The following is a 26,156-nucleotide window of genomic DNA, read 5'->3' as shown; positions in this document are numbered from 1 at the left end:
GGGCTGTGTTGTCATTGTTGGCATGGGGTGGTTTTGGCAACAGCACGCCCTCTTGTGAAATATGATGAAAACACCATTGAGACAGCAGCCTCCCGAAGATGTGTGAAATTATTTACAGGATATACATATTCAACTCTAACTATGTTCACGTGAAATACATTGAAGGAGCCTTTTCAGAGAAGATTATTAAGTGAAATAGGTTATAGCAGGGAGTGACTGACAAAACTAGGCCCTCAGTAGGAAAATGGGAGAAATGCAAATGCTGACCTTGTTGTCTGAGTGCCATGTAAATTGTTTTGGCTGCCACAACCCTTTTTTTTTGCATAAATCATAGGTTTGCGTGATTGTAAATGCTGTAGCATTGTTGGCCTCTCAGCTCTGAACACAGAACTGACTTACGAGGGCCATTTGCACAGCAATATCTAGCTTAAGTTACCTATCATTACCAAACAACTAGTCATACCCCTAAGCAAGGTCGCTGTACCTACATTTCTGAGTGTATTGACCTGAGTGTGTAAGAGAAAGATAACTTCTTACAAACACTCCTGTTGTAAAGCAAGGAGTAGCGATTGCTTGAAGTGAATTCAGCCTTTTCCTTCACTTGTATAATCCCTTGTTTCACTTTCTGTCTTGGTGTATTTATGACAGATCTGCCCTTGAGAGCAACACAAACATAAGTGTTGTTATCAGTGAGAACTCCCCATTGTGCCATAATAATGCTTTACTATCACTCTGATGCAGCAGCTCTTATGAGAAGCCTAGAATTTACAGACTCCGGGTTTTTTGCCAAGCTTGGCCCCTTTGAGAGCAATGGCAGAGTGCATTTACCACAATAATTCATTAGGAATACATAAAACAATGTTGAGACAAACATAAAAACAACAGGTTTTGGACTACACCCAGTACCAGACATCTGCTGAGTTCACTGAACTGTATTTGAACCAGAAATATGTTGACAGTCTGTTTTTTTTTTTTTACTACTTCACGGGGATTATGTTAAAATATTAGTACCTGTAGCTATGAGCTGGGGTAAGATATCATCAGTGAAAACTACATATTGCACTCTTCACATGCATTCATGAAATGTTTTGCATGTTGAAATGAAAGTTTAGATTTAACTTAATCAAATAACTGTTACAGATTCTAACATAATAGTTTCTGGAACAAAGCAATTCCTTTAACTCTTAAACCCAGTGATTGCCTGATAGCTGAGCTTTTTGTTTTTCTCTTTGAACTCGTCAGACCTTACTATAATACACAGCCCATTCCTTTTTCTCCACTTCATGGGTGTGTCCCTTTGCAAACCCATTAACTGCTCCGTTGATGTTTCCATTCAGCCTGCCATTGTTTTCACCATCTATTTCGTCCTTTCTCAGGGCCAGAGCCGGCTTACAGGTGTGCCAGTTCCACAAAACTTTGTTCATATCGTCCTGGGCCCTGATACCGAGGAGCTTTTCTTCATCGCTTTTCTTGTCTTCGCTGTCATCGTCGCTCCCGTCCCTGCTGGAGCGGCGGAAATGGAAGCTTCGCATCTCTCCACTGATGTTCTCGAAGTACTGGTGGATGCAAACTTTGGCAAAGCTCTTAGCATGCTCCTTGCAGGTCTCATCAAACATCTTGCGCTCGATGTCGATGTAATGAGACCAGTACTTGGTTTTGAGGAAGGCAGCCTGGGTGAAGCATGGTCGAATGGCTCGGATCAGAAAGGCGGTGAAGGTCATCATGAGCAAAAACATCCAACCACATGCCTGTGAAACATAGACGTTATTAAATTTATGAATGCAGTGAATGATCGCCATTCTGAGCACTCAAAATATAAACAAAATTTAGGCAGAGGACATGAACGCCTTGGACAGTAAATGTCTTGTTGTTCATCTTGACTCCTTCCAAGTCTGTCTGTGTTCTTGCAGATACTGAAGACAGTTGAGATGGAGGAAGCATATATAGCAGTTTCTTGACAGTTTCACAGCTCATTAACAGAATCTGTGTATCAACAGACTTTCTAGAGATGTGTTACTTTTAAACCTGTATAATTGCCCTTCAGCTGATCAAAGACCTAAATAACAGTGTGGGTGTTTTTGGAAGGACTGGAAGAGGCCCCAGTTCCATGAATAATAAATCTGGAGGCTTATCTATGCCTCTAATAAGCGACCAGGAAAGGTTCAGTGAGCTCAAAGTGTGAAGTGAATTATAGTCTGGCAGGGAGATTTAACTTAACTGAAGTCTTTGAGGAATAAAGCAAGAAAACTAAAATTAGCTTTTGTTGAGATGAAGTTAAAATAGTTCATTGAAATGACAACCAGCCACGATTTTCGAGATACTGCGGTCACGAGTCCCGACAAAGTTGTCTTTTTGAGAAAATCCATACCAGACAAAAAAATATCTGGTAACAGTCAAATTTATTTAGCCATACGGTGATGTTTTCTGTAAATTTGAAGGTGTAAATCCAGTTTTAAGGAAAACTCTAAGTTACACAGTTCTTAGGGGGAAACAGTAAACCCTTTATCCTTCCTTCAGGTGTTAACGTGGTTGGCTTGCCCAAATTCTAATATATTCATTCTAATTCTGCTACAACTCAGTTACATATCCATTATGTGTATATTTTTAATTAAAGACCTGGATAATGATCGATTTACAAGCCAATAATCTGGATAATAACGCACAAATTAAACTAAAACCTAGACATTAACATACAAAACTGTCAAAAACCTGGATATTAACCTGTGAATCTGTGAATAACCTGGATGTCATTACACTGCAATGTTGAAAAGCTGTGTATTAACATATAGACCTTTCAGTAACCTGGATATTAATGCACAAAACTGTTAATTCTGCAAATTTATGCACATAACTGTTAAAAACCTAGATATTAATGCACAAAACTTAAAAACCTGGAAATATTTGTACAAAACTGCTGAAAACCTTGATATACACCACTGTTCAAAAGTTTAGGGTCACTTAGGAATGTCCTTATTTTTGAAAAAAGAGCATTTTTTTCAGTTTTTGAAGATAACATTATATTAATCAGAAATACAGTCTAGACATTGCTAATGTGGTAAATGACTATTCTAGCTGTAAACGGCTGATCTTTAATGGAATAACTACATAGGGGTACAGAGGAACATTTCCAGCAACCATCACTCCTGTGTTCTAATGCTACATTGTGTTAGCTCATGGTGTTGAAAGGCTAATTGATGATTAGAAAACTCTTGTGCAATTATGTTAGCACATGAATAAAAGTGAGTTTTCATGGAAAACATGAAATTGTCTGGGTGACCCCAAACTTTTGAATATCACATAGACGTACACTGACAAGCCCCAACATTCAATTCAATTCAATTTCATTTATATAGCGTCAATTACAGTCAAATCGTCTCAAGACGCTTTACAGAACCTATATGCCTGACCCCCAGAGCAAGCCCAAAGGCGACAGTGGCAAGAAAAAACATTAAAACCACTGTCAAGAATAACGTGCAATGCAAAAGATCTGCTGGGAAACCTTGGGTTCTTGCATTCATGTGGATGTTACTTTGACACGCAGCACCCACCTAAACATTATTGTAGACAAAGCACACCCTACATGACAACAGCACTCCCAGACAACAACAGCAGTGTGCCTGCTGCACCACATAAACTACTCAGGAATAGCTCGAGGAACTTGACAAACAAGCCACGGAGAACCCACACTACAACCTTAGTGCCCGAAGGATCTGCTACCACAGTCCCAGTCCAAGACCCCAAAGACACCACCAGAACCTCTGTGTCCAAACCCAGTGGCTTCTTAGTTGTTTTGGCAACATAAAAGGAACCTGCACAAGGCAGGTGGTTTCATTGTTTAAACTGATCAGTGAATAAGAATGTTGCTGATCATTTTGACTTCATATAGGAAAACTACAAGTGCTGCTGCTAACGTTAAGAGTAGCTCTTCTCTGTTCTATTTAACTATCACAGTAAACTATGACAGTGAGCCACCAGGAGAAATACCAAGAAACTTGTCTGTCTCACTTGTCTCTGGGTTTGTTTTTGTCAAATAGTTGTCATCAGAAAACCATTCCCACAACAACAGTGTGAAAAAAGATCAGGTTACCTGTGATATGCACTTGATGTATCGTGATGCTGCCGCTCTTATTTCCTGGTGCTGAAACAGGTCCTTGCATGGAATCCTCGCCAGCAGTTTTATCCTCTCTGACTCGGACATCCCCTGAACAAGACTGGCATTCCCAAACCTGTCAATATCCAAGTTGACGCTGAAGGCACACAGGAAGCTCTTCCCATCCATGAGTGTGACAGACACCCACACTGCAGGTGCTATCAAGGATCTCTGTGTGATTGAACAAAACATGTAGCGCAGGATTGTTGGATCCTTCGTTCGTCTCCCTGTGGGTCTTCTCCACTCCTCAGCAAGCACCGACACGTTGTTGTTCAATACAAAACCTAACAGAAAGAACCAAATAGGAGGAATAATAAGCAGTCCGATCCCGTAGGTGTAGTTGTACTCTGGCATACAGGGGCAGTTGAACTCAAAGGCAGAGTACATCTGGGCACTAGCCAGTGCCATGATACCACAGATCCCATTCATAAAAGACTCCTGGTTGGACTGGAGGAACTGGAACATCATACGAAACTTATCCATCTTGAAATGTTGTGGATCTTTAGTTCAGGTAAAGTCAAATCTGGGAAACAGAACAGTAGGATGTTACAAGTAAATCAATCAAAAAATGGTAGAAAAGGAAAGACTGTGCTGATTTTTGTGTCACTGCATATATAAATCACTTGAGAACTAATTCAAGTTCAGTATGAATCACTCAGTGACAAGAAGCTACTCTAAACCTGCGTTATACAAACTGGCATGTCATCAGTTTGATATACTCATAATATTAGAAAATGAACCGGTTGATCGGTAAGTAAAATCACACTCACCTTTTTCTTCAGTAGTCAATGAACAGATGAAATCATACAGTGGCTATGTACATAGTAGATAAACTATAGTTCTTTATATACTTAGCAAACATTGTAGCTGACCAGCTGAAAGGTGGTTCTCGAACTCTCTGCTGATGTTCAAAGCCAACCAAACCATCTGTCATCATGCTCCTCCCTTCACAGGCACCCGAGTTTAATGTAACATGACAAAAGATTCTGGTTTAGCCCACATTTTCTCAAAAGTAGACCTGTTGCAGGGCTCAGAAAACGCTTACAGAGTTTTCCCAGTCTTATCACAATTCACATCACTATCTTTACGTGCTTAAATATATGTAGTGTGTGGTAGTGTTAACTTGAGGTATCGTTTGTGTTTCCATGACAATCCAGACATGCAAAGCTGTTTTCAAACCATTCAAATGTTTGTGGCTTTGGCTGGAAAATTTGTTTTCTCCCTGAGACGTGAAGGGTAAACTTGTCTGCACTTGCTTAGTCTGAATCAAATTAATAAAATACTATAGCTTTATGCTATAAAAGGCAAAATATGAATATTCTAAAATCTCTAAGTGGTTTTCATGCATCCTTTTGAACACACCTGGACCCACTGAATGAAACAAAGCTCGACAAACCAGTTTAGAAATCCACAAGAAGATAAAAGACACGGGCTCACTCTCCTATTCATGTAGTTTTGACAAAGGTATGTGGCCCATTCCCTTATCTTTCTTGTCATAGTACACTTTATTACTTTGAAAACTGTCTGAGTGACGTATCTTTATGACTCAATTGATTTGTGAATGTGCAGTTAAAATGACAGGAAGTCTGCTCTCTCTTTTTTTTTTTTCCTGTGTATTGCTCAGTAAAATGTTGCAGCGGAGCACATGGGCAGGGTGTGCAGGAAATAAGTCACACACGACAATGTACGTCTAAAATAGGAAGAGTACAGAGCCTGTGATCGGCTGTTCAAGGTTGCTCTTCAGCTTCCTGCTTTATACCTGCCACATATTACCGGAATATTGCATTATTGATTTTATCAATCACCTGTTTTGGTGCGTATTCATCTTCTTCTACTTAAACGTTATGTGCAATAAGTAATGCTGCTTCATATTTTATGTACAAAAGAAATAAATTGAGAAAATGCATCTTGGCGGTCCAGGAAGTTGGTTTGTTCTCTGTAGCTGTGCATTATTGTGAAATCTGCAAGCTGGAACACTTCTGATAAAATGTTTTTACATGAAAACACTAGGATTTCTTTTCTCTGTTGTTTTGACACATTTTATTGTTCGCAAATGCATTTTTGAAATTCACTGCCGTTTTATCCCTTCACAGACAGCAGTGATAATGCAGGAAACTGTGCTGCGAGTGTTTGTGGTGGCTCTGGGTCTCCTCATGTGTCCAAAGGACAACCCTGAAGTTGAGGACTGGGAGACCAGCATCACAGAGGGAATACAAAATTATGAAAAGAGGCTGCTGAGAGAGGAAGAGAAACTGGACCAGAGAATGGCACCTGTCAGTGAGGAAATGACACATTATGGCAATAAAGGGCCTCAAGATGACATGAAAAACCTTCTAGAGGAAAAGAATTGGTCAGATCAACATGTCACTGAAAAAGAGAAAATGTCAGCTGTGTCTGTCATCAACCGAGACTCAGGAGATAATCACAAATTCCCACAGAAATATGGTGAACCTGAGACTGCTCCAACAACTTCACAAACCAGTCGTGAGTCAAAGGACAGAGACACCCAGACTGAAGACCCAGACAGACCACAGGGGCAAAACAAAAAGCCTGAGGATGTTGAAATGTTTGGCTCCACAGAACAAGAAGCCCCTCTTTCACACGTCTACACCAAGACATCAGAAAATGAAACTTCAGAGAACATATTTACTGAGTGGGCAAGGGATTACCTCTGGTATATTTGGCAGACATTTTCCATTATTTCCATTATCCGCTTCTTTAGGAAATACCAGAGCAGAAAGTCACAAATGGAACAAGTAGTAACTGCTGCCTTACCAGGGACATGTACTGTTGCTAAAGTGCTGCTACCTGATGTCAATACTCTGCAGCAGTTTTATGCTAAATGTGTCCAAGTCTCATCTGAGAAAAAGTGGAGGGAGGAGGAGTTTTTGGAAGGTTTTGCAAATGATCTACTGGAAGCCATGAGAACAATTGTTGATAAAAATGGCGGTATGGTGATCGAGGACTTCGAGATGGTGAACCTGTCTGACATTATCGTGCCTTTTCACCCACCTGAGCCGTATAGTTTTCAGTGTCGGCTCTGGAACAACCAGACCACTGACCCGCTGTCAGATATGCATGTCTGTGGTCAGATAAAATTGCTGGAAAATAAGAAAATCCAAAACGGCTGCCCCTGTCAGTCCTCTGATGCTGATGACGATATGGTTTGTCTGCTACACTGTGAGAATGTAAAGACAGAAAAAACAGATGCTCGTGATGGCATTCTTTGCTCCAAGAACACTCCCTTCCTGTCCAAGTCACAGGTTGCCAGATGGTTTCAGGGAACGATCAAACAAGCATGGGCACTGATTTCACACAAGTATGAATTTGAGCTCAACATTCGTTACATTGATGCTCCAGGTGCTATGTTCATTCGATTCAGATCAGGGAAGAAGATTAACTTCAGTATAAATCCTGTGGTTAGATTCAACAATGATGCTTATTTCTTCATTACACCCTGGTCTTCAAATGATTTGGACACTTTCTGGACTCTCTCCCTGACTTCTTATGAAGACCATCTCCTAGAACGACTTTCTAAACGCCTGCCTGAAAATTCCTGCCACATTCAAGCTCTTGAAATTGCACGTTTCCTGCACAAGAGACAGACAGCGTTGTCAGGAAGTAGTGCTCTGAAGGACTGTCATTTCAAAACTGCACTAATGTATCTGCTTTTGACTAAAGACCCATCGCAGTGGAAACCAAACTGTGTGGATCATAGGCTACGAGACTTGCTGGCCTTTATGGAGAGAAGCCTTGAGGGGAAGCTGCTGAACCACATTCTTATCGGCAACCCATTAACTGAGGTTATCGAACTGCCTGCTGAGTTGATCAAAGCAAAGCCGGTGAATCTCTTCCATCCCCTTGTGGTGCATAACTGTATATACAGACATGCTGTGATGCATTTCCAGGAGATGCTTAAAAATGCACACATGCTGATACATGATTATGTTGTGAGGTGTACTCAAAGTGCCAACAGTTCCATTTAAGGAAAACCTCAGTTTAGATGGTAGGTTTTAGTCTTCTCTTGAAAAGAAGTCACATCACAGAAGCAGTTAAAGTACAGCTCATGTATGAAGCAATGACATGTTGCACAGTAGAGTACCAGAAAAAAGAAATTCATTTATTTAAAACTGATCATTTCAATGTGGCAGTTACACTAATCATGGCTCCAGTAGTTTTGAAAGTCTTTAAATTCTGCCAGGTCAGGCTCCTTTAAACTCAATGTATCAGCATCAGAGGATTTCATCTGAGAGTCACCCTTTACATGTTCATCCATACTGCTCAAGCCAACCTTCCAGGATGGACTGGAGATGAGAGTCTTAGGAGCTCCTGAATTAGGAAATTTTAAAAAAAAAAAAAAAAAGTTAAAACTAGTTTAATGTACAAAGATCCTGCAGGATTGTGAGACTGTCAGGGGACAATAACTTTGCATCAGCATCTTGAACAGACTTGTCAAACTATTGTGTTTCATATAGAAAAGGTTTTCTAGTGACTTCCTCTTTTCAGAATGTGTAAACAAAAGGCTGAAACTTACCGTTAGGCTTTGCTGATGAGCAAGTTGATGAACAACAGTCACATATGCAGTCCTTACCATAGAGCGCCTCCCACCTAAAACCATAAACTGGGTTATCAGGTCATAATCTTCAGACACATTATGGCCATCAAGTAAATAACCTACAAATATATAAATAAATGTGCAAGCTAGTTTCCACTCACTTTTTGGTGGCTGGATTAAAATTGCAAGCCTTTGAAGTTGGGGTTGGAGAAAGGGGCCCCATGGAGATCTCACAATGCATGTAGAGGCGCTGAAAGACATTTCATTAGTAATATACAGTTTCTATTTGACAGCACATACAATATTGTATAATGTACCTGTTGCGAGGCGGTCAAAGCAGTGTTCTTGAAAATGAAGGCACCGACGCTGAATTTCTGGACCTCCTTTGAGTCAGCAGGGAGGAACTTCGAATATGACGTCACCTTGCCATCAATCATGCAGCTGCAGTTAGAGAAAATGCACATGTTCACTACCATCTAGCAAATCAGGGCCATTTAATTCTGAAATTGTTTAAATATTACCCGTAGTTGTCAATGACGGTATATTTAATTTTTGAGTTGGGGTCTTGGGAGGCAGTCACAAAGCACTTGTTGATGTACAGCCTCTCCTTTCCAGAGCCTGGAGTGCTGACTGCTGCACTGGCCTGAAAAAACATTGGCTGTCCCAAGATGTAGGATACAATTCCAGTGATGTCCTTCCCTGATTCTGAGGTAAAGGGAAGTCACAGGAAAAGTTTAGTTGCCGAGGTAGTGAGAAACATTTTTGGAGCCATTTGAGCTTAAGCTGTTGAATTGCTGAAGAATTCATGAGAATACTTTTACATGCTATAGCAGAGTATGCTTGCAGATCATGCATTAAAAAAAAAAAAAAAAAAAAAAAACCTTGAAGACCTGAACATGGGCAGCTGCTATGGTAGATACAGAGTGTATTTTTTTACAAGCTAAAAAAAATAAAGCCAAAAAAAAAAACATTGTTCCAACTTTGAATTGTCTAATGCATGTCAGTAACTGTAAATGAGGCTGAACAAGTGTCTTTGTCCCATGAACTTTGTCATGTTTGTTTTTCCCCCTCATAGCCAGGATCCTTGAGAGGCATTCCCTCTGATTTGTGTGTGATTAACAAAATATATAGATATTTAAGATAATTTTAGGTTGATTTATCAAATGCTTTCTAAAGAATTTTTTAAATCCATATTTTTCATTTGCATAACCAAGTATTCTATCTTTGTTTCATATATTCTAACAACTATAACTGCAACTACATATAGTCCTGAAAATGTCACTTGTTGGCATCAGACTTAGTTTTTTTTTTTTTCTTCATTATTTGTGCTCAAAGACGGGACAATTCACGACAGGTCTAATTTTAGCTTCATATTTTAAGTCACCCATAATCAAAAACATATTGATCTACTTCCACAATACGGCAGACTCTGAATCAGTGACATAACAGTGAAGATTTTAGCCATTCATATTTAAAAGTTGTCATTCAAATGTACCCTCAAATTTCAATTTATGAAAAAAAAATTACAAAAAGGAATTTAGAAGACTCTGGGAAAGTATTGGAAATGACTACATCGATTTAAATTTGACATACAATTTAGTGCTCAGTTTGTTAAAGTTTCCCAAAAAAAAAAGAAAAAAAAAAAAAGGAGAGATGACTGAGCAGAAGGCCCCTGATGATTTACGATGGCATAACCCTGAATGTGTGAGTTTTATAAAAAAAAAAAAATAATTTAATTCCCTAAAAGGATTTTACCAATTCAGCAGCACCTCATTTGCTTATAATCTTCAGCTACATCTATTTGACTGTTTTCTTTCATTTAAAATGTTACTAAAATGTATATGGAATGTTTTATATTCAAATTGAAATGGTTTCATTCTGCCGGTGAAGCTGTACATTTGAAAATCATTGTATTTTATGTCCGCATCTGTCAGTGGCCCATTAAGATGTAAGAGTATACAGATGACATTTGTTCCACTACAGGAATGTTCTTTGCAATTAAGTGGAAATATCATGCACATGTAAAGTGAGTTGGCAAATAAACAGCTAAAGTCCAATACTACAGTCCAACACTCGTTTGCTCCAAGGATTTCATCCTATATTTTTACTGTTTTCTATATTCTAAGCATGTTTAGTTTAGAAATCTTTCAACTGAATACACTGCTACTGCCTGTCATTCTTTGGAGCATTTAAATCCTCATTTTGGCATCAGAGAATTTTGTGGGAAAGACTGCACTGAAATCATGCAAGCACCTTTGTTTTACAGAACACCAGTGTGTAGAAGTGAGCAAACAAAAAAATAAATTTCAAAGTCATACCATCTTGTGGGGTGAGGATGAACCTGCTTTTTGGTTGGAGCGCTTTGAAAACTGTGCCTCCCTGTAGTTTGGGATGGAAGCCAATTTTATAGGAGTAAAACAGCCTGCAGCAGTCAAAGTAAAGCACATGAACATGAGACAAGTTAGACTCAACATTAAGCACATGTAGCTAAAAGGTGAATAGAGAAATAATGTAACCTCAGTCTAAAACTCAAGAGACCATGCAAAGTCTTACCTGGGGAATTTACACTGCAGAGGAATGTCAAATGGCAATTCCCTTAGAACTACACTGGTTGGCTTGTAGCTGAGCACATTGCTGATGGACAAATAATCCACATGGCTCTGCAACACAAATATCTGTGTGGGTGGTAGTTTGTTGAAAGAAAATAGAGAACCATTATATTGAAAATAAAACATCACCAACCTCTTTCTTGAATCCACAATCATTTTTCAAGAGGTACAGAAGGAAGTAATACTTGTCGTTAGCACGGTTAACAGGACAAGTACCTAGTTTCAAATACTTGTGTGCATCACGAGACTTAAAGACCTCTTTCTTTACTCTCACATATAGTCTGTCAACATGGCAGAGGATTTCAACCAGCTTGTGTGCATCACCTGCTTCCTGAGCTAGAGGAAGAGGGGCAAGACGACCAAGTAATATTTTCTTGGCCCATGCAGGGAGGGATCTGGCACCTTTTTCTGGCTTGAAATCTTCTTTCCTATCATTGGCGTATGGGACATGGAGGTACTCATACTTAGATACTCCAGGCAGTGAAGCTGCAGCAACTGATGCACTCCCCCAGGGTTTGGATTTTGGCACAGAAGCTTCTGCCTTTTCTTCATCCATACCTGTTGCCCTTCTCTCCCACTCTAATTCAGGATCTTGCAGAAACACACCATCACCGGCTCTGTTTCTGAACCGAGAACTATCGGCCAAACAGAACAGCAGGAATAAAAGCCCAACATGGATCAGCCCCATTTCTTTCATCCAGTCACTATCTCCTGCTGCTGACCCTGCACCTAAGCAAGTTGACTTTAATAGCAATGGTTCACCTGGCTTTTCTACTCTGCAATCAGGAGAGAATTCTCACAGCTGCCAGAAATGTTAATCAGGAACAACCAATGAGAGATGACCAGTAATATTCACCTTTCTCAATACCAAAGTGGGTTGGTAAAGTCTATCATAATGACCCAATCCCAGTCACCACCCTAAAGCCTTTGCAATAACATTTTCAGATTTAGCTGATGCCCAGCTGTAGGATATTTAGTTTGTGAACTCACCAGGGCTCAAAAGTCTGAAAATAATACTTAAAGGAGGATTGGAACACAGTATTGTAACAGTACATATTGCCTGGAAATAAAACATCCTATTGAAAAAAAGAGAAAAAAAAATGTCAAATTGTACTTTTGTTTCATTTGCAGTTTGATGAGCCACTTAGACATTTTAGCAAACTACCAAAAGTCAGGCAAGGTGTGGAAATCTGTAAATCCTAAGTGGACATTGACTGAAAATACATACAAATCTACAAACACACAGCAACCTCAACAGTGGTTACTCGACAGCAAGATGCTGTCATATAAACTTGACATATACGCTTCCCAACAGATTGCTCTTCTACACACATCATGCTTGGTTTGTGTCTATTTAGTGGGGGACAGAACAACTGTATATTGACAATGTTGCTATGAACTATGGCCAAGTCTCTTAGGAAAGTCTGTGGATATGTGGAGTCACAGAAATGGCATTTAATAATGTTGAAAACTCTGTTTAGAGCCCCTCATACACTTGAATATTTGACAGTGGGACAGCCTAAACCTCACACACTCACCATGGTCCAGTGAAGCATCTCCTTATCTCAATTCAGCTGTTTAACATGGAAAATAAAGTTCAAAGGATTTAATCAATTATTTTTTACTTCATAGGCAGAGTTAAATTTTTGTAGCAGTAATTTTTAGCAGCAGAAAAATATCTCTCCCCAAATATAGCATAGATAGAATAGTGACTTTAATTCCACCATTGTTATTAAATACAAAAAGAAATGACCCTATACTAGTATCCAATATGTGTGCACATACTTCTTTCTTTGTTCTCAAATTGCTTGCACAAAAAAACAAAAACAAAACCCATGCACATTTAAACAAGGGCAACAGGACAAACTAACCAACATGAGTGTAACTACAATGCACAGTTATAGATTTGTGTGAAAGAGCATGTTTAAATTAAACCAGAATTCAGTGGAAATTGTGCAGATTCTAATGAAAGGAATAAGTAGAGTTCTGAGCAATAAATATAAGATTATTGGCACTTTATATAAATATAGCACAAAAAGTGAGGAAATTTGGTGTTTTGTAGATTACTTCTTCATTGTAACAATGCTTCTTGGCCATAAATCTTATATCGCTGGAAAGCCGTTTATTTCCCTTCTAAATGGTTCCACATTTGAACATGCATGCTGGACTGACTTATCAACAGGTCTGTGATATAAAGTATATACAGTGTACACAGTTGAGGATTAGGGCTAAAAAAAATTGCTTCTGTCATTACTGCCTAATTTAGTTGTTCATCAGGGTAATGACCTGTGAGAAGAAGCTGTTTTTGTGACTGGTTGTTTTGCCGTTCAGTGCTCTGTAGTGCCCACCAGAGGGGAAGAGTTTGAACAGCTTGGAATCACTGAATATCTCAAAGACCATAAGCATGAACAGACTACTTTACAGGGTAAGTGGGCTTTTTCAAAGCCATAAAATTCCAATCCAACTCTAAAATGATAAGGTGAAAAAACATTGTCATCTTCCTAAAATATTTTAGCTACTTCCAAGTACAGACTCATTGCAAGCATATATGTGAATCTGTCTAAATTCTCATTAATTTAGGTCATGATAATGCTGCAACTTCAGCAAGAAATAAAAAGCAAAACGAAGGTAAGTCAAGGGGCTTTTAATTTTTTAGAAAACTTAAATTATGAAAAGCTTAAGTATTAAAACATAAATAAGGCAAGAAAATCAACATTAATTTGTATTTTTGGCGTTCAATGTGTAAAATAAAATTTTAATTATGTTTTTAATTTTTAAGAATCATGTTGGGATGTTACGCTGTTAATGATGTCACAACCAGGAAGTTCCAACACAGTACACTTGGAAATACGTTGTGCTCGGAGGCTGAATATCCCTCGTTGGCGTTTTCTTCACAAATTAAGTCAAACTGTAGGATTTGGTCCGATAGAGTATTATATTTCAGGCAGAAATAAACCGCACAGTTTTTGCTTTGTACCTCTGGTTTGTTCCAGTATGCATTACTATCGCTTATGTTAGCTGGCTAGCTAACAAGCCAGCTAACAACCAAGGTTGTTTTCATTATTAATGTGAAAATTAACGCTACATCGACGGTGTCTAAACTCCGTGTTTGGGGCTTAAACACAGAGTGTTGTTTTCCATTAAGCCTGGTGTCATAAGGAAATTGTATATGTGTCGGATTCCATGAGGCAAAAGATAATAGTCCACGGAAATCGTGGGTAGTGCACCAGTTAACTGGTTAGCTAACGTCAAACGGCGCTCGACTAGCTTTCGCTGCCACTTACAGGGACCGTCTGGTTTGTCCCTTGCCCCGAGCAGTGGACATCGGACGAGCTTAAAAAGCTCTCTTTGAAGCGGATCCAATGCGTGGGATGATGGGGACTCAGAGTAGTCCTGTCAAGAGTTACGATTATCTACTAAAATTTCTGCTGGTGGGAGACAGCGATGTCGGGAAGGGAGAAATCTTAGACAGTTTGCAGGACGGATCAGTGGAGTCTCCTTATGCCTACAGCAGTGGTCAGTATCTCTATTTTTGTTCACACCTTAATTTAAATCCTTCAATGATGAATGCTAAACACTTTGTGTGGCTTGTGTGTGACATCAGGGATTGATTACAAGACCACCACTATTCTGCTGGATGGGAGAAGAGTGAAACTGGAGTTATGGTAAGGTTAATAGCAATAAAGAATAATTAGGTCAACAGTGGCTGCAGTAACGAACAAACCTTTAGCATAAGGCTATAGTCACATGCTCCTGTGTCTTCAACAGGGACACATCAGGACAAGGCAGATTCTGCACCATCTTCAGGTCTTACTCTCGTGGAGCACAGGTGACTTGTAAAGCAATTACAAGCCCCTTTCAGACATGCACTCCTCTCTATTAATGTGACAGCAGCTGAATGTGTCAGCCACATGTCTTCTCACGGTTCCGTTAAAGTTTCGGTTGCAGTCCTTCCAAGTGTATATCTCTGTATCAATTTCATCATGGCCTGAACTGTATAAAGTCACAATAACAGATAAGCATGCACAAATGTCTGTAATTCAAGCTGTATGAAGCAATTTAAGGAAGATTTTCTCCACATTTCACCACCAATATTGGTTCAGAAGCAGCACAGAGAGCAAAAGGTAGCACCAAATGTCCATACAATTAAAACTTTACAGTGATAAAAGACTCACTACTAATGAAAATATTTGGAATCTGGGTTTTTACAAAACATTAGCAGCAGCTGAAACTCATTTTTTGTTTACAGGAATCTTTAATCTGAGTTAATCATCCCTGCAGCCTCATACAGTAGTATCGTGCTGCACAGAATGCTGTCACTTCAACGGACTCAAGATAGCAATGCAACGTATCCCATGTCTGAAAAGGGCTTAAGTGTTTTTTTCTTGTGTTGTGGAACTCTTTATACATGTTGACATGTTCCACAGGGTATTCTACTTGTGTACGACATCACTAATGGGTGGTCTTTTGATGGCATCGACCGCTGGATCCGGGAAATTGACGAGGTAATTTTCTTCAACCCATGTAGATGTAGAGGTATATCCTGTGTCGCTATCATCTAGGCTTGAGAAAGGTCATAATCTATTTCTAGCTGTGGTATAGTGTCTGTACACCGCATAGCATAGCATAGCATTTTAAAGAGATACATGAAAACTCAGTAACCTGATATTACAGCAGTATTATGTTTCCATCAGCATGCTCCAGGTGTGCCTAGGATCCTCGTGGGAAACCGGCTTCACCTGGCTTTCAAGCGGCAGGTGCCAACAGAGCAGGCGAGGGCTTATGCAGAAAGGAACAGCATGACGTTTTTTGAGGTCAGTCCGCTGTGCAACTTCAACGTCATCGAGTCCTTCACAGAGCTTTCACGCATCGTGTTGATGAGGCATGGCATGGAAAAATTCTGGAGGCCCAATAGAGGTGAGCCATTATTATTGTGTGTTTTTTTTCTGTTGTCAGAAAAAAGTCAGTAACCACAAATAACAAAAGCTGTTAGCAGAAGAATTCAGTTTCTATTTGTCCAGATTTTCTTTTTAAATAGACTTTTGCAGCTATGTATTTGCACAGGCTGACACAGCGTTAGCAAATACAATTAGATTAATCATGCAGCACTTAGATACACCTCTGAAATCTCTCCTCACACCCAGTACACATGTGAATGGAACTGAAATCCATTGGAACTCTTTAACACATTTCAGAAATAGATTTCAAAAGCATTGTGAACTTACAGTTACCCTGGACAATCCACTGTAGCTATAAACACTTTTCACTGGTACTGTTTCTTTGGGGGGAAAAAAAATTGAAGAAGGAACTTATCTTTAAAAAAAATCAATTTAATAAAAATATCTATAAATGAGTCTTTTACATATCTTCCAACAGATCAACAGGTGTATGGATGTTTGTGTTTGGAGAGCTTGAGAAGTGACTAAAAAAAGAAGTGAAAAATGCAATAAGCTAATGAAACAGCATTACACAAAACAAAAGTCATAGTTGAAACTGTGAGAAACTTGCTGAGCTGCAAATCTTTGCCAGATGGCATCAGCTTGTTCAGTGAACTTTATGGGCACAACGAACAGATGTGCTAAAAAGTACTGTGGATGTCTCACGCTTTTTTTTTGTGCCACAGTCTTCAGCCTCCAAGATCTGTGCTGCCGTTCGATCGTCTCCTGCACTCCGGTGCACCTCATCGACAAACTGCCCCTTCCTGTGGCCATCAAGTCCCACCTCAAATCTTTCTCCATGGCCAACGGTATGAATGCAGTCATGATGCACGGACGTTCTTACTCGGTGGCCAACAGTGCAGCGTCAGGCAGCAGCAGCGGTGGCAGCAAAGCCAACAGTCTCAAACGCTCAAAGTCCTTCAGGCCTCCACAGAGCCCTCCAAAGAACTCCTCATCCTCCAAGGGGAACTGTAAGATATCATAGTGAAGGAGCAGAGTTATGGTTGCGTCCATTGGGCCAGTATTAAAGTGTTGTCGCTCCAAGAGGTCACGAGATCAGAGAAGAGCACGGAGAGCTGCCAGCAGTGTTCTTCTGAGACGGATATAGCTGTGAACTAACTTGACCTTTGGCAACTGACCTGGCCGGTTGGATTGGTTTCTGTTCTCTTTGCACTTGCTGGTGCCATCTTATGGATGTTCGTTTACCTGTACTTTTTACTACAGAGGCTCACTGTGATCAAGTAGAACAAGGTTTCCCTGGGACCAACAGATGTGAATCAAGGATTGTCACTCACCTGTCAACACTACAAACGAGTGGAGGACAATAACTAGCTTTTATTCGGGGGATCGTTTATGGTATTTAAAGTTGGAATTGAAGTTGTAAATATCCTGTATGTGCCGTTGTTTTGGTCTGCGTTTGGTGATCGTCTTGAGGAGGAGCTTCTTGTTATTATCTTGGATGTTTTGGGAGACCCACTTTGATGTTGTGTGTCTTGACACCTCTCGCCTAAAATTCCCATTGCAGCCTCCAGGGTGCTGAGCTACTTGTCCAGTGTTGAAATTAAGTTTTAAATAAGCCTGGCTTAAACTGAATGTCATGAGAGGAGCAGATATAGTTTCCTAGACAGATCAGAACTGAAGAGAAAGTCACAAGCTGTTCAGTTACAAGCATTTTAATCTTGGCACTATTTAATCTGTGGAATTGTCCAGAAAAGTCAAGCCCAGTTTGCAAGACTTCCCGCAGTTCCCCTAAATTTTAGCCCAAATGAAGTCACCCGCCTTCTCCATCGATTCAGACATCACTTGACTTATTGTGACCTTTTTATGCCTCTAAATCCAATATTCTTTGTTGTATCACCACTTTAACCTGTTCCAATCATTAACAGTATGAGAACGTCTGAGAACGTCTGGAGGCAGCAGAACAACTGCTCAGTGCTGATGAGAAACCCTTGTACAAACTCCTGTACAGATCGTTGACTCATTCTTGGTGTTTTGCCTTCGGAAAAATCTCTGTCTTTACATAAATTCACAGGACATCGGTGAGAGGAATATTTTCAATGGGGTGCTTTTTTGGATATTTTATGTACATGCTCTGTATTTATGAATGTAAAACAATACTCATCTGCTACATTTCTGTGGTAAAATGTGAGATTGTAAGAATGGGAGGTGGAAAGCTATCGGGTACATTTACTTCTGTAGTGATTTCACTCGGCATTGCTGCTTGTTTGAGTATTTGTACTTTTGCTGCTTGAGTTCATTCTTATTCTCCAGCCTTTTTAAAAAAATGTATGTATAATAGGAGGGGTTACAGTAGGTGTTTACATTGGAAGAAGTACTTTGGAGACAATGCTAGAACAATGTACCATCAAAATGAAGACTTCACAAAGGAGTATTTTAATCAAAACCAATATTATTTTCTTTTAATAACTGAATAATCTATACAAATATGTTAACTCTGGTATGGATTGTCATTTTGGTGCCAGCTCTGATGAACATGTGCTGAATTGCAACTTCTGCAGTGTCACAGCTACATGTATAAATAATCCTATATTTCATAAGATCATGTAGGGCATAAAAGAGTTGGTGCATGTATCATGTGGTGTATTGAGACCAGAACTCCTGATTGAACATTTAAAGCACTATATGTAACCGTTTGATCGTTGTTATCAGAGCTGTGTGTCTCGAAGTTTGGCATAAATTATAATTTTATCACCATTCAGAACAGTCATCCTTCAAAATAAAGGACAAAACTACAAAATTGGCTCTTATTTTCGCTATCTCGTGTGGCCATACTAGAATATTTTCTCATAAGCATTTATCAAGGTCATTGTGGGAGTATGTTTTTGTTCCCTTTGTCCGGGGTCCTGGGCCGCCGGTGCTCGGGGGTAATAAAGCCGGTGGGGGTTCTGAATTAATTATCTGCTCTCTCGGTATTGGCCAGTTTTTGGATAACGGGCAGCGCATGAATGCAGCGCGGTCAGAAGTCACCCAAAGGTTGCAGGGTCACTTCCAATGAAAAGATTAGGGGAGCTGCTTCTCATCGCCCTCCGAGCCTCTGAGCTGAGCCCTGGGGACAAAGATGAGTCGCACACTGTTGAAAATGTGGCGTTTTACGTCTTCCCACCTGACCGCGGCATCTCTGAGCCCAGCGCGAATGAGGGACGGTGGTAAATTGACCCACGTCTAGACATGCAGGACGTTAACGACATGTTTTGCGAGACATGATGCGACACGCCCCGTGTTTGGCTTTCCGCCTTGCGCCCCAACACGACTTGTCTTTTACATTTGAGATTTACGCAAGAAAACAAGTATCTGCGCAAATCTGCGCAGCGCAAACACCCCGGAATTGTCCCATCATAACCTAAAGTGGAACCAAAACCAAAAGCTCTATGGAAGAAAGCAGCTCATTACCTTATTTATGAATAACACCTCTATAAATTCTGTCTGGACGCATTTAACGTTGGATTTCTCACCGGAATGCGTGGCTCCGTGCGCACCGTTGTTGAGACAGCTTGCAAGCACGGCTCCAACGTTTTCTTTGATGTTTTTACAATGTTTGTCCAGTTGCTTAGCGCATGGTGCTGCTTCATAAAAGTTTCAGACACTGGACGACCACGGGGGCGGTCAGAGGGGCTGCCCTTTCCACCTCCATTCACACTCTGAAAGGCTGATGTTGCGTCTTTCTCTGTCATTGTGCATTTTCGTTCGCTTATTTCGCTGGTTCGGCTGTCGACTCGATTTTTGCGCATCGTTGCACGAGTTTTGAGTATCAAGGCGAGCAATTTCATGCAGCCCACTGGGATTTATTTGCTCCTTACAGGGATATATTTCGCTCTTTAAATGTCCAGCGCACGGGAACTCGTTTTGCTCGCTGGGAATATAAGTTTTGTCTTTGCGCACAGCAAACTGAGTCTCATGTTTACGCACAAAACGGACGAGCACATCTAAAAATCGACAATAACCGTCTTCCTTCTTTTTGAAGACGCAAAGGAGGAATGGAATTAGCCGGCGGGCGACTCATACAAAGGAGCAACAATGCATAAAATCCCCCTTCAACACTTGGAGGATATAAAGGATACAAGTTGGCATAGCGCACCAAGCGCAAATAAACTTCTACCAGGATGGGCACGTGCGTATATGTTGATGCTCTTAGTTTGTGATTTGCTCGAAGTTTCTTTGTGTGCAAGTGTGGCAGGAGCCAAAGTTGAACACGATGGACTTTGTCCTAACACGCTGAATTCCAATCTTTGGGTTGACGCGCAAAGCACCTGCGAGAGGGACTGCGGCGTAGATGAGGTGAGGTCATTTTTGCTAATTTATAAATCAGAAATGCACTAAAATCCTATCATTGAAATCAGCTCGTGTTTTCATCATTTTAATTAGGCATTATAACTGCGGCTTCATGTATTCTGTGTTCAGGACTGCGCTGACTTTGAGAAATGCTGCACCAATGTGTGTGGCCTCAACAGCTGTGTGGCTGCTCGGTTCTCTGATGGAACCCCAGCGCAGCCAGATGGGCAGGGTGGAGAAAAAGGAGATGCCGCCCCCGCCTCCACAGCTACCTGTGAGGGCTTCATCTGCAGCCAGCAGGGAGCAACCTGTGACATCTGGGATGGACAGCCGGTCTGCAAGTGCCAGGACCGGTGTGAGAAAGAGCCCAACTTCACCTGTGCATCAGATGGTCTCACCTATTTCAACCGCTGCTACATGGATGCAGAGGCCTGCATCCGGGGGGTGACTTTAACTGTGGTCCCCTGCCGCTTCTACCTAGCCGGGCCCCACACTAGTCCGCTGCCTCAAGACACCACAGTTCACCCCACCCCGACATCCTCCCAGGAGGAGCCCATGCCCCCCACACTGTACTCCAACCCGCACCACCAGTCTATCTACGTTGGAGGCACAGTCAGCTTCCACTGCGATGTCATCGGAGTCCCCAGACCTGATGTCACATGGGAGAAGCAGACTGACCGGCGTGAACGGCTGGTCATGAGGCCGGACCAGATGTATGGCAACGTGGTCATCACCAACATTGGACAGCTTGTCATCTACAACGCTCAGGTGTGGGACACAGGTATCTACACCTGCATTGCACGCAATGCGGCGGGAGTTCTTCGTGCAGATTATCCGCTGTCTGTCATTCGCCGGGCTGATGATGATTTCTCTGAAGATCCAGAGATGCCCATGGGGCGGCCGTTCTCACCGGCAGACTGCCTAGCTGAAGTCGACCTGAGAGTGTGCAGTGGAGAGCGTCACATAGACTGGTACTATGACGGCAAGCTGGGCTCCTGCATGACCTTTAGCAATGGCGGGTGTGATGACAGCCGTAATCGATTCGAGACTTACGAGGAGTGCAAAGCCTCTTGCCAGAGAGAAGGGATGGGGATCTGCTCCCTGCCTGCTGTTCAGGGCCCCTGCAAAGTCTGGGAGGCGCGTTGGGCCTGGAACTCCGTAATGAAACAGTGCCAAGCCTTTGCCTATGGTGGCTGCCATGGGAATGCCAACAGCTTCCACACCAAAAAGGAGTGTGAAGCAAACTGCCCACAACCCAAAAGAAAACCTTGCAAAACCTGTCGGGTAAAGGGGAAAATGGTGCCCAGCTTATGCCAAAGCGACTTTGCCATTGTGGGCCGACTGACGGAGCTGGTTGAGGATCTGGACTCTGGGTTAGCTCGCTTTAGCTTGGAGGAGGTCCTGAGAGACGAAAAGATGGGCTTGACTTTCTTCGACACTAAACACCTCGAGGTGACTATCGCCAAGATAGACTGGAGCTGTCCCTGCCCCAACATCACCATGGAGGAAAATCCTTTGCTGGTGATGGGCATGGTGCAGGACGGCATGGCCATCATTCAGTCTGACAGCTATGTCAGAGCCATAACAGAACGCAGACTCAAAAAGCTGCGTGACGTTCTGAATAAAAAGACCTGCGAGGCGTCATGAAAGTCCAGGAACGTGTGTGCCAGCAGAAGGACTGTGGTCACATTTACCTTTGCAAGCATCAGAACTGCAACATAAAAAGCTGATATTTAAAACACAATAGAAGATCTTAAATACTGCATGTAGATTAATTTATGAGATCATTTTTTTTATATTAATTCCAACAGATTGTTCTACATTCCACGTGTTGAGCCCATTCATGCTGAAATGCTGTTTTTAAATCAGCTTATAGTTTTTTTTAAGAAAAGTTAAATCTTTTTAATATGTATTGTACGATAGCTGGCAGAATAGCAGCCACACAAGATGATCATGTTGCAAAAAATCTAGGCTGCAGTAATACAGAACTAGATAGTATATTACCTCTAGTTTATTTGCTTTGGGCTCATGTATGAGTTATTGTTTTATGTGATGTACAGTATATTCTGTCTTAATTATGTCTGTCTGCAAAGCACTTCTAAGTTAGTTTTGGAAAAATAATTAAAAAAAAAAGAAATAGTAAGTGGTTGTCTTAAGGAAAATATGGCACACATACAACACATCAGTAAGGCTTAATTTTACTCAAGTGTGCAATACAGAAGAATATAGCGGTTTATAGATTAGAGTACAACAGTTCAGATCAAATAAATTATTGTCATTGTGTATTAGAATACAGACAGAACATTATCCATTTAGGGATCTTGAAAATTCGGCACTGTATCTGAGTTTTGCGTTTAGGTTAAGGCGCTTCAACCGTCCTGCTCCAAAACTGCATCCAGACAAGGAACATCAGGACTCTTCACACCAAACTCTCCTTCCTGAACAAAAGACATTTGTTGTTTGCTGGCATGTCCACCTAGAACAGAAAATATTACATCAGTCAGCTCTTACACTCCCATAACCGCATTGCTTCTGTTTACTTGGAGATAAAAATGTGTGTTGGAAGCTTAAATGAGGTGCTTGCATACCATTTTCTCCAGGTATAAACCATTTCTTTGTGCCAAAGAATTAAGGAGCGAGATATCCCTGAGTCCCCATTCTGGGTTCCTGCAAGATAAAACAGTCATTTTGGTAAAAATCCAATGGCCAGTTTTGCTTGTTTTTTTTATTTTGTGGCTGACAAACCATATGAACATTTTTTCTTTGCATGCATTTTGTAAGGTTTGGCCTCATGCACCATTAAGATGAAATAAGATGAGATAGAAGCACAATACATTACTAAAAAAAATTAAATAACTACACTAAAATAAGAGTAGAAAAGAAAAAGTAACATGTTAAACTGGCAATGATTCTGAGGCAGTAAAATAATATCACACATGATAATGAAATTTTGCACTTGAAATAAAAACACTGCACATCAAAATTAATTAAAAAAAACATATAATACTACACTCTCAAACAGATGTGAAAGTATTTTTGACCAAAAAAAAAACTATCAGATATCTAAAGCCTCCTCATAACACAACTATCTTCCACAGAGCATTAATAGCCATATAATACAGAGCACTTTACCTCTGCCGTAGGCTGTAGTCAAAGTCAATGTTGCTTTGAGGGGTGACCTGACCGTTCACTGAATAGGGCTGACAAAAACATCAAAACGTCATGCAGCTTTTATTGTAACACTTCATGTTTAGATAATGATAAATGCGTGTGGTGAATGTGCTGGGTGTATTCATGACTTCACACGTTTCTCCACTCACCCCGTATGTCAATAGAAGACCTTGCGGCTTCAACACGGCTCCAGCCCCTTTAAACAAACCCTAGAAGAAAACAGTGAAGCTCTAGCATCACATCACAGGCAGTAGGGAGGGAGGGGGGGGAGCTGAGTGGTGGCAGAGACAGCTACTGGAGCCTTTTTGTTCCCGGCCTCTTTTATAGATCGAAAGGCCCGAGACAGATATTGTAAAGGGACGCTGCTTACTGTAATTATCTGAGGAGTTATGTGTCAAAAGGGTTGTAGTGTAATTACACTGTGGGGGAGAACACACTGCATTATTTCCACTTTATGTAACTTAAACACCAGGGCCAGTCAATTCATCAGCCCAAACAGCCAAAGTAGCTCAATTCTGAAAAGAGAAATGACTGAGTATTTCTCTTAACATTGAAAGGTTGATTTTATAAGCAATAAAATACACTCACTCTACTGTAGTCAGATAAAGACACTCAAAGTTTTTCTTTCTACAGCCTTACTTAGTCTAGTGACTCTTTTATAAATATGCTACTGTTAGACTACATTTTAGCAGTTATCACTCTCCTGTAACTCTCCTGTTGCATAGGTCCTGATTAAATTGCAAAGCAGGTGGCAATAAGGTGGTAATATTCTCTCTGATCATTGATTAAAACCCTAAAAACGTATCTGTGTATTTAAGTTACATATTAAAAAGTTTTTCCATTAAAATAACAATTTTGTGTCTTAAAATGTCTTCTATGTAACTCTACAGTGTTGCTCACGGCTCCCTGCAGCTCAGCACACCAGCTCACCTACACCTGTGTTCAAACATCCAAACACTATTACTGTCACTGTAAAGAGTTGCAGCCGTGTGTGTCCTATGTTATGCATGAGAGTATGGCTGTGTGTGAGTGTGTGTGCATTCACCTATATGTTATATACATATTTACATTAAGCCAGCATGCTGTGATTTGATTTTGACAGAAAAGACAGAAGAAGCTCTTCCTGAGTATCTTTGTGCTTGCCTCAATGTTTCGCAGATGAGTGTAGCCACACAAACTAATCTGCTCACATTTTGTGTTCCAGTATATATATAAAAAAACACCACATGGAAATACAACAAGGTATTTATAAATATAACAAGGTATTTATAACATTATAGGATACAGTGTGCCTTAGTGGTGTGCAAATTCTTACTAAACAAACCTGCAATTTATCAAAAAGAAAGAATTAAACACTTTGGGGGACCCTGGTGATCAAGTTTTGGTAGGAACCTTAAGTCTCAGGCTAAATAATATCAGTCAGCACATTCTTTACATGTACAGTGCTGTGAAAAGGTATTGGTCCCCCCACACAAATCGTCTATTTTTGCATATTTGTTAAACTTGAATGTTTCATGTTTTTTTCGCAGCACTGTATGCAGCTAAAAAAAAAAAAAAAAAGGTGCAGTCCTACCTCTGTACAAGCAAATGGAGAAATATGAATCATGTTGATGTTGAGGACCAGGTCCAGGCTCTCTGGCTGGATCCCTCCCCAGTACTGATGAGGCAGAGAAGCATCCAGGTGGATGACAGGCATCACATTGCTCAGCTGGTAGTGAGCTCTGTACGCTTCTATACTAAGAATGGAAACAAAAGGCATCATTGTGCACGCAGGTACTCAGCAACAAAACACACTGGACCAGAGCAGCGATGCCCTCCATCAGTGGTGCAGATGGAGGTATTAGCAACACAGAATATAACATTTATCCATCTTATGACATAAAGCGTAACAGCGGAGTTAAAGGCCAGTTTTTGTACCAGGGTAACTACGGAGAAATGAATTATTACCGTAAACATCAGAGTTCATAAGCTGCTTAAATGGTATATTTAAGATGTAAATAGCTACACACAACCTGCATTTACCTGGCCAGAGATTGTCGATCGTACTCGGAGGGCTGCCAGGTTATATTCCGCAGGGCCTGAGCGAAGTGTGTGACATGCTGCCCGGTACCGGAGGAAATCTCCAGAGCCCGCAGGTGCCTCCCGGTGCTCACGTTCTCCAGGAGCACCGTCAGGATGGGCTCCTTGTTCCTCTCCGCGGCGGCGGCGCTCAGCATCGTGCCAAACCCGGGGTATAGCCGTCGAGTTATACGGTACAGCTTACGAAACCACTCCAGCAGTCTCCGTGCACCGTTACAGCAGACTGACTCACTCAAATCCACCCCCGAATGTTTTGGGTTTTGCCTGAAAATGGTCCATTTCCGCATTGACACACGTGACTCGCCTCACAGCCAATAAGAACGCGGGGCGGGCCTGACTTCTGTACAGGCGTTATAAAAGAATAA

General features: G+C 40.9%; 6 protein-coding genes across 7 annotated transcripts in view; 3 read left to right on the top strand and 3 right to left on the bottom strand.

Annotated features, from left to right (window-relative positions):
* Window positions 1-892: 892 nt before the first annotated feature.
* Window positions 893-4,750, bottom strand: LOC110958522 (calcium homeostasis modulator protein 1). Its single transcript, XM_022205098.2, has 2 exons — window positions 4,088-4,750; window positions 893-1,748 (listed from the first exon to the last, which is right to left on the bottom strand). Exons 1-2 carry the CDS (start codon window positions 4,631-4,633, stop codon window positions 1,239-1,241), a joined length of 1,056 nt encoding a protein of 351 aa, XP_022060790.1. The 5' UTR covers window positions 4,634-4,750; the 3' UTR covers window positions 893-1,238.
* Window positions 4,743-26,156, top strand: part of LOC110958511 (inositol 1,4,5-trisphosphate receptor-interacting protein) — a 74,080-nt gene continuing 52,666 nt past the window's right edge. The window contains exons 1-2 of one of the 2 annotated variants that reach the window (XM_051946376.1): window positions 4,743-5,963; window positions 6,244-8,138. In XM_051946376.1, the coding sequence (XP_051802336.1) occupies window positions 6,256-8,136 (1,881 nt within the window). In that variant the 5' untranslated portion in view covers window positions 4,743-5,963; window positions 6,244-6,255 and the 3' untranslated portion in view covers window positions 8,137-8,138. Of the gene's footprint in view, window positions 5,964-6,243; window positions 8,139-26,156 lie in introns of those variants that run through there. The other variant, XR_007941180.1, reaches the window with a different exon arrangement.
* zp3c (zona pellucida glycoprotein 3c) lies at window positions 8,169-10,339 on the bottom strand. The gene is made up of 5 exons (XM_051946379.1): window positions 9,227-10,339; window positions 9,023-9,146; window positions 8,867-8,955; window positions 8,685-8,758; window positions 8,169-8,479 (listed from the first exon to the last, which is right to left on the bottom strand). The coding sequence occupies exons 1-5, from the start codon at window positions 9,358-9,360 to the stop codon at window positions 8,307-8,309; spliced, it is 594 nt and encodes a 197-aa protein (XP_051802339.1). The 5' UTR covers window positions 9,361-10,339; the 3' UTR covers window positions 8,169-8,306.
* Window positions 14,117-19,009, top strand: LOC110958982 (ras-related protein Rab-40C-like). Its single transcript, XM_022205733.2, has 6 exons — window positions 14,117-14,830; window positions 14,919-14,979; window positions 15,083-15,143; window positions 15,742-15,819; window positions 16,009-16,231; window positions 16,938-19,009. The coding sequence occupies exons 1-6, from the start codon at window positions 14,677-14,679 to the stop codon at window positions 17,234-17,236; spliced, it is 876 nt and encodes a 291-aa protein (XP_022061425.1). The 5' UTR covers window positions 14,117-14,676; the 3' UTR covers window positions 17,237-19,009.
* On the top strand, window positions 19,981-22,572 carry wfikkn1 (WAP, follistatin/kazal, immunoglobulin, kunitz and netrin domain containing 1). The gene is made up of 2 exons (XM_022205753.2): window positions 19,981-20,547; window positions 20,671-22,572. Exons 1-2 carry the CDS (start codon window positions 20,287-20,289, stop codon window positions 22,186-22,188), a joined length of 1,779 nt encoding a protein of 592 aa, XP_022061445.1. The 5' UTR covers window positions 19,981-20,286; the 3' UTR covers window positions 22,189-22,572.
* On the bottom strand, window positions 22,724-26,076 carry mettl26 (methyltransferase like 26). Its single transcript, XM_022205743.2, has 6 exons — window positions 25,735-26,076; window positions 25,286-25,448; window positions 23,862-23,921; window positions 23,674-23,741; window positions 23,130-23,208; window positions 22,724-23,017 (listed from the first exon to the last, which is right to left on the bottom strand). The coding sequence occupies exons 1-6, from the start codon at window positions 25,926-25,928 to the stop codon at window positions 22,961-22,963; spliced, it is 621 nt and encodes a 206-aa protein (XP_022061435.1). The 5' UTR covers window positions 25,929-26,076; the 3' UTR covers window positions 22,724-22,960.

The sequence above is a fragment of the Acanthochromis polyacanthus genome, chromosome 3 (genome assembly GCF_021347895.1).
Source record: "Acanthochromis polyacanthus isolate Apoly-LR-REF ecotype Palm Island chromosome 3, KAUST_Apoly_ChrSc, whole genome shotgun sequence".
NCBI lineage: Eukaryota > Metazoa > Chordata > Actinopteri > Pomacentridae > Acanthochromis > Acanthochromis polyacanthus.
The sequence above is the reverse complement of the archived record's forward strand: the minus strand, read 5'-3'. Positions and strand labels throughout refer to the sequence as shown.